At 36.5% G+C, this 10304-nt stretch overlaps 1 protein-coding gene across 1 annotated transcript in view; it reads right to left on the bottom strand.

The window, feature by feature from the left end:
* Positions 1-5538: 5538 nt before the first annotated feature.
* The window catches only part of LOC107756536 (galactose-1-phosphate uridylyltransferase-like), a 47885-nt gene continuing 43119 nt past the window's right edge, over positions 5539-10304 (bottom strand). Inside the window, exon 3 of the mRNA XM_016573691.1 lies at positions 5539-5981. Within this exon, the coding sequence (XP_016429177.1) occupies positions 5901-5981 (81 nt within the window). The 3' untranslated portion in view covers positions 5539-5900. The remainder of the gene's footprint in view (positions 5982-10304) is intronic.

Raw genomic sequence — 10304 nt, forward strand, 5'->3', positions numbered from 1 at the left:
GCAAGAAAACGCAGATATTTTGCGAACAAATGCAAAAACATGGAACTATAAGTTTTACTTCTATCTATTTTTTTCCATCACTATGTATAGGTCAAATATTATCAGGGCTGCAAACATGACACATTTTGAAGAAATTCATCTCTAATATAACATACTGTATGTGGTTTGTGGAGCTTGCCAATTGGAAGTGTTTTAAATGTTCAACACGACAGTGTAAGGCAATATAATTAACATTTGATCTTACTTATGTTCATAATTTAGAAGTATATAATCAGGCCTAAAAGGCAAGGTATGTATTAGGATACATTGAAAACATAATCAAAGTTTCATAATTCATGCATGACGCCCCTGCAGGTACGAGTAATGAGAGAGTAAATAGGCTTAATTTTGATTTCATGTTGACTCGAAAGGAAGTGCTTGTATAAAGTTGTGATGCAACAGCACCCATATCTGATATAGCACATATCCTCCATTATTCTGAGATCAATTAATCTTCTATAAACTGTTGACAGCCATTTTCAACATTATTTCAAACCCCTCAGCAAAAGTAACTGACTTGATGTCAAAGGCGAGCAGCCTGACTAAGATGCATTAGCCCTCCTGCGATATTATAGATTGTTTAAATAGCCTCCTAAAAACAAAATTGATCCACTATTATCAATGTCACTCACTGGTGAGATAACGTACAGCAGCTCTCCATCGAAGGGGAAAAACCGCTATTGATTACAAGACATCTTTTTAATAAACACGTATCTCCTTATGGATTTTAGATAGGTCCGGCTGGTAATGGCATTCATGACCTATAATCTGTGCCGAAGATAAATGAACATCCTCAAGGGGTTGTTGTTGTGATGTGTGCGAGGAGTTTGCCACAATATTCAGAGTGGGCAGCTGGCAACAACCGGGCTCTTTTGACAATCAGAGTGATCGAACAATATCAATCGACAAACTCAGGCGAGCAGCCAACCAGGAGTGTTTTTTAATGAAAGCGTTTGAAGAAGCTCAGGATTGTGAGCCTGGAAAAGATAGCAAAGTAGGAGTGATGTAGCTCGAAGGAGGGAATGCTCAGTTAACGGATGACAGCACAAGGACCCAATCTTAAAGGAGAGGACAAATAACCTTCGCGGGATAGCAAGCAAGGCTTTGTCACTTATTCTGTGCGGATTTTTCATGTACAGAAGTTGCAGCTTGTTCACGAGTTTTATGAAATGTGAAGAGACTGAAACTGTGAGGGAATTAAAATGACAGGTGACAAAAGTTGTTTTTCCAGGAGCAGCCGGATGAACTTTTTCTTCAAAGTGTACAGCCTTTGAAAACATTTGAGCACTCAAAGAGCTAAAAAAATGTTAAAATGTGATAAAAATGTAGCAGAAGAAAACTATACAAATGAAAGACTGTCTGATTCAGAGTCTTTGCCAGATGTTTCTGGCATCCAGTCATTTTCTGTCCTCACTGAAAGAAAAATGCTTCATGATGCAATGTGACAAAATCAGAGCCAAATAATTTGATGTTTAATAAACAGTTATGTGGAGTGGCACTGATAACTATATCCCACAATGCATTGAGTGAGCATTTTAAACTTCTGAAGGATCATGTGACACTGAAGACTGGAGAAATTATTCTGAAAATTCAGCTTTGCATCATAGGAATAATATATATATATATATGACATTTTTAAACTGTAATAATATTTTACAAATATTAAAAAATGCACAAGGGACCTTTTTCAATAACATTAAAAAATTGCAATAATTTCAAACTTTTGATCTGTAGTGTGTGTATATTATATATTAAATATATAAGGTGTATAATGGGTATATGTGTATATATTACATAAAAAAAACATTATCCACAATATTTAATTTTTGTAAATAATATTTATGATGAATATTTGCTTGCAAATAACAACTTATAAACCTAAACTTAAATGGTAAAAGTATGTGATGTTTTAATAGACTTGATGGTCTGCTATGATCAAATTTCTATTTTTTTCCCTGCATGTATTTGCATGTTGCACAATTTTCAAATATTTATAATAGTTTAACAAAACTTCTCCACTCTTTGTTTTTATTTTCTATTAAATAATAATAATAAAAAAATATATTTTAATGGGGCTTCAAATAATGGCTTTGTCTTCAAATAATATTTCACTTTAGATCATTCAAGTTTTTGTATGTAATTTCTATCTGATCTGGATTTAAAAAGAAAAGAAAAATCATGCCATTGATCTATTTATGGTCCAAAGGAGCAACAAAACAGCAGTGCTTGTCTAAACCAAACGGCACACACCAGTATTTACATGAGCCCACTGGACAGCACTGAAAGAATTGATTTTGTGAACCAGTGAAAGCACAGCACATATCAATTTGGGCAGCGCAGCGTTGCACGGTTTGAATGTAAATACAGTCTGTTACGGCTATGTAAGTGAACGTAAACAGATGGGGGGGAAATAATGTCACAATGTGGGATCTGTGCATTAGACCTTGCAGTGTAAAAGCAGCCAAATATGAAGGGGCCAATTTTCTGTGAACTTCCTTTCCAGTGTTACGACAACAAAAGCACAGTGAACCCAAATTTAGTTTCCTTTTTGATTCATGATTTCACCGCAGCATGTTGAAGAGCTCATCCGTCCCCGGCGTCTGCTCTGAACGATCCTAACCCCTCGTTCTCTATGATAACAGACACCTGAACAGATGGATGGCGCCTCAGACAGACTGGGCCCGCTCACGTTCTTAAGTACACTGAGAATCACTGACGGAGAGAATGATGGAGCACCTGGCGTGGGAGAGAGACCTTCTGTTATGCCACTGTAAATTGGCTTGACAAGAAAAACGTTTCACCTCTCAATGTCAGCCATTTGTGTGCCGGCATAAACGGAACTGCAGCCCGGCAGGTGTGGCGCAGGAAAAGGAAAACTGATCCGCTGAACACATTTCCCTCATTAAGCAAGCTGCCCTGAAGCCATCAATTACACTTTCTGTTTTAACGGCTACAGAAAGACAGGCTGGAAATTGCCAGTATGTACTGGAGAAAGTTCCTGCTATTAATGAATAAAAGAACATTTAACTGGACTATACAATTTCAGAAGAAATGCGTGTCTGTGCAAAACTTGTCATCTTGATTCTGGGCTGCTCTAAGTGGTTGCTAAGGTGTTGATAAATACCTAGGAGTTATTAGACAGTTGCTAAGTTGTAGGTGGTAGCTAGGTCATTTCTAAGTTGTTAGGCATGGCATTCATTTTATAGAGTATTTTTAGGTGGTATTAGATGGTTGCTAGGGTGTTCTATTGTTGTTAGGGTGGTTTCTAGGGTGTTTGCATGCAGTTGATACAGTGTTCTATATGGTTGTACTGGATAGTTGTTAGTGTTCTTAGACGGTTGCTAGGATATTCTGGTACTGTAGTTTTTTGGATGTTCTAGGTTGTTGCTAAGCTGTTTATATATGGTTTCTATGGTGTTTTTGTAGTTGCCTGGGAGCTGTTTGAATGTTGCTAAGTTGTATGTGGTTGCTAGGTCATTTCTAGGTTGTTCTAGACAAGGTGGTTTATACTGTGGTTTTAAGTGGTGGGTAAGATGTTCTAAGGTTTTACAGTAGGTGGTTGCTAGGGTGGTTACTAGGATGTTGCCAGTCAGTTGTTACAGTGTTATAAGTGATTGCTAGGGCATTACTAGGTGGTTGCTGTGATGTACTGGATGGTTGCTAAGACAGTTGCTAGGATATTCTGGTAGTGTAGTTGCAAGTGTGTTTTGAGTTGTTGTTACAGTGTTTCTAGGTGTTTTCTAGAGTGTTCTGAAAGGTTGAAAAGGTGTTGATACATGGTTTCTAGGGTATTTTGCGTAGTTGTCTGAGAGTTGTTAGACAGTTGCCAAGTTGCATGTGGTTGCTAGGTCATGTCTAGGTCATTATAGGCTATGTGGTTTATACTGTGTTTTTAGACGGTGGCTAAGATGTTCTAATGTGTTGTTAGATGGCTGCTAGTATGTTCAATAATTGGTAGGACAGTATCAAGTGTGTTGCTAGGCAGTTGGCACAGTGTTCTCTGTGGTTGCTAGGGCACTGCCACTATGCACTGGATGGTTGCTAGTGTTCTTAGATGCTTGCTAGGATATTCTGGTACTGTAGTTGATAGGGTGTTCTGGGTTGTTGTTAGTGTTTCTAGGTATTTGCTAGAGTGTTCTGAATGGTTGCTAATGTGTTGATATATGGTATCTTGGGTGTATTGCAGAGTTTGTTAGAGTTGTTAGACAGTTGCTAAGTTGAAAGAGGTTGCTGGTCATTTCTAGGCTGTTTTAGGCAAGATAATTTATAATGTGGCTTTAAGTGCTGGCTGAGATATTTTAGGGTGTTATTTCAGTAGATGCTAGTAGTTGCTAGGTTGTTCTGTGGTTGTTAGGGTGGTTTCTATGGTGTTGCTAGGCAGTTGTTACAATGTTCTGGGTAGTTGCTAGGGCATTGCTAGGCAGTTTATGTGATACTGGATGGTTGCTAGGATATTCTGGTACTTTTAGGTGTTCGATAAGAGGTTGTAAAATGTTGTTAGGCAGTTGCTAGGGTGTTCAGTGTTTAAGGTGATATGAAGTGTGTTGCTAGGCAGTTGATACAGTGTTCTATGTAGTTGCTATGTCATTGCTAGGATGTACTGGATGGTTGTTGATGTTCTCAGTTGTTAGGATATTCAGGTACAGTAGTTGCTAGGGTGTTCTGAGTTGTTGTTAGAGTGTTTCTAGGTATTTGCTAGAGTGTTCTGAGTGGCTGCTAAGGAGTTGTTATAGGGTTTCTAAAGTAAGGCAATGGTTTCTTTTTGTGGAGTTGTCTGGGCACTGTTAGACAGTTGCTAAGTTGTATGTGGTTGCTAGGTCATTTCTAGGTTGTTATAGGCTATGTGGTTTACACTGTGGTTTTAAGTGGTGGCTAATGTGTTAAGGCATTTTAGGCAGTTGCTAGGGTGTTCAGTGGTTGTTAGGGTGGTTTCAAGTGTGTTTTTAGGCAGTGTTGGCTGGGAGTTATTAGAGAGTTGCTAAAGTAAGTTGTAGGTTGATGCTAGGCTGTGTCTATGTTGTTATAGGAGTAGTTTATAGGGTGTTTTAAGTGGTGGCTAGGATGTTAAAGTGTTGTTAGGGTGGTTTCTAAGATGTTGCTAGGCAGCTGATACAGTGTTCAAGGTGCTTTCCAGGGCACTGCTAGAATGTAGTGGATGGTTTCTAGGATATCCCGGTACTGTAGTTGCTAGGGTGTTCTGGGTTGTTTATAGAGAGTTTCTAGAATGTTCTGAGTAGTTGCTAATATGTTGATACATGATTTCTAGGGTTTTGAGTAGTTGCCTGTGAGTTGTTAGAGTTTTATGTGTGGCTATGCAATTTCTAGGGTATGCTAGGTGATTGTTTATAAATTCTGTCTGGTTGCTAAGGCATCGCTAGAGTGTCTTCAATTCAACATTTTTTTTCACTTGTTGAAATCTTTTCCAGTAGTTTCCAAGCACTTTAAAAACACACTTTTTTTTTCATTTTATGGAAGCTCATGTTATGTGCATGTTTTCAATGGTTCCTTTGCCAAATTAATTTGGCCAAAAAGGAAGAACTTTATTCAACATTTTTTTAGAGCACACAAGCAAAGATTAAAACTTGTCATTTAAAACTTTTCTGAAAAATCATTTTGACTCAACTAAGCAATTACTAGCTCACAAAGTTTGGCCTTTAGGGCCCTTAACAGAAACGTTGGGGTCAATTTTATCTTCTAACTTGAATGAAAAAAAACAAAAATCAAAAGGAAGTTAGTTCAAATTTTAAACTGTTTGCACTAAAACAGATGAGTCGTCTTACAGCTCCATCTGTTTCTCACAGTTTTATGTTCTCATTATCTGGCCGTTGGACACAGAAGGTGCACCGACCGGTCACACACATTTAGTTCTCCATCCCTCCATCACCTTCAGTTTTTTTCATCTTATAATGTTCCTCTCCGAGCTTCCTTAACTGCTCTGCAGCCTGCGAAAGAGAGTAAAAGGGAGAGAAATAGAGAAGATTCTGAATGAGTGAACAAACTCACTTTAGACACTCAACAACTAACACATACACTACGTCTCTTCTGCTCACCAAGGCTGCATTTATTTGATCAAAAATACAGCAAAAATAGTAATATTATGAAATATTATTACAATTTAAAACTGCTGTCTACTGTAATATATGTTAAAATGTAATTTATTCCTGTGATCAAAGCTGAATTTTCAGCATCATTCATCCAGTCTTCAGTGTCACATGATCCTTCAGAAATCATTCTAATATGCCGATGTGATGCTCAAGAAACATTCCTGATTATTATCAGTGTTCAGTACTGCTTAATATTTTTGATTTAAGGATTATTTGATGAATAGACAGTTCAAAAGAATAACATTTAATTGAAATACAATTTTCTTTGTAACAATATAAATGTCTTTACTCTCACTTTTGATCAATTAAATGCATACCTACTGAATAAAAGTATTAACTTATAAATTAATTAATTAGTTAATTAAATATTACTGATTCTAATCCTGAACAGTAATGTAGTTCCAAATACAAAAAGAAAATAATCAATTAACATTTCTAAAGTATTGAATTCATTGAATGATCCAAAAATGTATTCAATATAAAACATTTTTAATAACATTTACTAATAAAACTTATTAATACGTTTAGTAATTGTATTGACTTTTTTTTTTGCTCTAAAACCTATTCTATGCATAAATAATGTCAATGTATTTAATGAGCTGTAGGTAATAATGATGGCACAATGGTGACAGCTTTTTGTAGACCTTCAGATACAATATGTGCTTATACAGAAACTCTGAATAATAAACCTGTGCTGAGAAATATTTCTGGGAGTAAAAAGTGTGACAACTAGTTCCATTCTCTCTTACACAGTTCTTTAGAAGTGCTTGGACCACATAAACATCTACACAATTTGCTGGGATAGAGACATACATTTGAAAAATACAACTGTGGCAAAAAGGCAGATTGCTGTGAGCATGATATTCCAAACGAAAGTCGTTCAGTCATGACGTTTGAGCGCCGCAGATAAAAAAGCGCCCATTGCATTACACTTAGCGTCCCTGCTAAGAGTCACGTAATGCTTGGCAATAACCAGCATATGAATATGTGCTGGTGCGTACTAGGAAACAACTGGAAATATGGCCGTAGTGAGTGGTGGTGTACATGAGCTCTGAATATGGCATATGTGGCAACCTGGATTTAAATCTGGCCTAATGAGATTAATTGGATGACCCTAAAAATAGAATACAGTCATCATTAAATTACTGTTCCAAGCTAATATGACTTGTTTTTCTTTCATAAAACACAAAAGTAGATGACTGACCCCGCATTCAATGGAAAAGAAAAGAAATTGCCATAATTGTAGTACATAACTAACTAAAACTATTAAGGATAATTTATTGAAATAAAGCTGAAATATAAACCTTGGCAATGTACTGAAATAACTGAAATAAAAGAAGTTTAAATTGATGTACTAAAATTACAAAAACTAAAATAGATATAAATTTAAGTTAAACAGAAATATTAAATACAATACAAAAACATACAATTACTAAAACAACTTGAAATTAAAATGAAAACTGAAAAAGTATCAACAAAAAAATAAAAGCTAATTAAAAATATTTCTAAATACAACAACAATATATAAATAATACTAAAATAACACTGCATAAAACTCACAATGCACATTTTTCAGAAGTCATATAATGTCTTTGTGTAATGAAAAAAAAAACGAATTTGAATGATAAATAACAAAAGAAAGAACACCATACAGGTTTAGAGCAACTAGTTAAAAATCACAAAATGTTCATATTTGGGACTCTGTCCCTTTCTGATTGATTGATTGATTGATTGATTGAGCTGTAATTGACAAACTTAAGTCTGAGGATGGTTGAGTGACCAACTAACCAAAATGTTGCGTACAAAATTTCATGATAATTTTATCTGACACACCTGGATTTGGGTGTGCAAGGCACTATATTTTCTATTAAGTCTGGAGGTAACAAAAGGCATTTCCGTCGCACTTTAGTTTGGGGACCAATTCTCACTATTAACTAACTATTAACTATGACTTTTGCCTCAATAAACTCCTAATTTGCTGCTTATTAATAGTTAGTAAGGTAGTGGTTAAGTTTAGGTGTGGGGTGAATTAAGGGATCTAAAATATAGTCATGCAAAATAAGGCATAAATATGTGCTTTATAAGTACTAGTAAACAGCCAATATGCTAGTAATATGCATGCTAATAAGCAACTAGTTAATAGTGAGAATTGGTCTCTAAACTAAAGTGTTACTGACATTTCAAAGCATATTATTTCATCAGTGGCTCAAGCTGAAATGTCTCTCTGTCTGTCAGTAATAGACCACTTCTAAATCAGTGTCTGACACTTCAGAAGGAAGCTACAATTTCATGGTCAAAGACACTATAGCTTCTCTGAGCAGCCGGCCAACTCGAGGAACCAATTATATTCTTACCTTGGTTTGGATGTTGGCCAAGTAGAAACAGTTCGGGAAAGTACTTTCACAACATGTTTCATCATCTCATCGACTTGAATCTCTTCTTCCCAAAAATACTAATGCAGAACTTGGTGTAACAGTATCAATATAGTTTTGTGAGGTACATTTTAGCAGTATATATCACTTTTCCTCCTCACTACTGAATCACACTAAAGCTAGGACATATAATTCAGACAAACAGTGTCCAAACTGTATATCCACTGGCTTGTAAAATGGGAACTGGTCACTGTATTGTGCTCACACGCTAACTTGGCTTTGAACTCGCCACCAATGGCAACCCAGCTCAGCAGACAGAGGTCAGGTCGACAGATAACCAAGCCCAATTTATCGCAGTCCAAACCATTCTCACTCGTTTAGCTTGAAGAAAAACAGATGTCCTGGTTTAGGACTGATAACACTCACCGTCGCCAGATAAATTTCACATTCAGGTGGACAAGCTGGGGGGAAATGGGTTTCCTGGGAGTGTGAAAAGGGCTTGGATTGCTGTCGGGAGGGGGGCTGCTGATTGGACCCGAGTCGATGTGACCGACAGAGTCACAGTGTGACGGATCAGCGTTGATGGCCAGTGTCCTGACAACCTCCGGATGGAAGGCTGTAATTTGATCAAGCTATCAATCAATACTTCCAGATGGGCATCAATCAAGAGCGTAATGCGCTGCACCCTTATCCTCCTCACTTTGGCAGCCGAGACAAGAAAAAGGAGACAGGAAAATAGGGGCCTCAGTTTCTGTTCGGCTCCCCTTCCCTCGCTTGACAGCCTCAAACCGAGCAGGGTCACCCTGGCCTGGGTGTGCCTGACAGAAACACTTAGACGCTAGAAGAAAGTCCCACATGACTGGACACATTAATTGTGCAGGAGAAGTAGGTGCGGAAGTGCTGGAAATATGAGTCATTGTGGATTAAACTAACTTCTAATGATACTGAGGACAGTAGCTCAGTACCGCTGGAAGAGTCACAAGCTGTTAAGCGTGACATTATAATAGTGCTTAGGACTCCTTTGTTGAAACCTGGCGGAAAACAACAAAAGTCACCTCATTTAAAAACCTGACAGCAGCGGTTGTCAGGATAGCCGCTTCAGAAGTCATTTATAACCAGTGGTTTTGGAGAAATGGGGCCGAGTATTGTTAGGTCATGAAATCCCGGTATAAAAAAGGAGGTTATCTACAACTTGGGTGTTGAACGAGGAATAACTGGGGAGCTAAAGCTTAATGGAAACTATAAATGTAGTGGAAAGATAAAAACACTCCTGAGTCAGGAGACAAATACAATCTAGAGGTCTGCATGGGCGTTAAACTGAAGCCCAAATCCAGCCTGTAAATGAAAACCTGTGACCTAATCTGAATGGTATTGTCAAATTGTATGGCGTTTTATTTCCTATCAAGTGAGTAGACCCATATGCACATTTACAGAGAGCAAACAGTCTGCTAAGAATTATGTTAAAATTAAATGAAAATATGTTATATTTTATTATTAGTAGTAGTAATAGTAGTAGTTGCAGTAGTATTAGTATTATTATAAATTCAATGAAAGAAAATAATTATAATTTTAGGTCCAGATGCAATTTGTTAACATAAAAAATATTTATAATATATTTTAGATTATTACTGTTATTAATAATATTATAGATAATAATATTTAAGTAATAGTTAATATTTTATTATTATTTAGTATTTAAGAATAATAATATGTATTATAAATATATTGTTAGATATACCACCAGCCTGCTAAGAGTTAAGATAAAAATAATAATAATAATAATAATAAT

The sequence above is a fragment of the Sinocyclocheilus rhinocerous genome, unplaced genomic scaffold (genome assembly GCF_001515625.1).
Source record: "Sinocyclocheilus rhinocerous isolate Xijiao unplaced genomic scaffold, SAMN03320098_v1.1 scaffold2277, whole genome shotgun sequence".
NCBI classification, from domain to species: Eukaryota; Metazoa; Chordata; class Actinopteri; order Cypriniformes; family Cyprinidae; genus Sinocyclocheilus; species Sinocyclocheilus rhinocerous.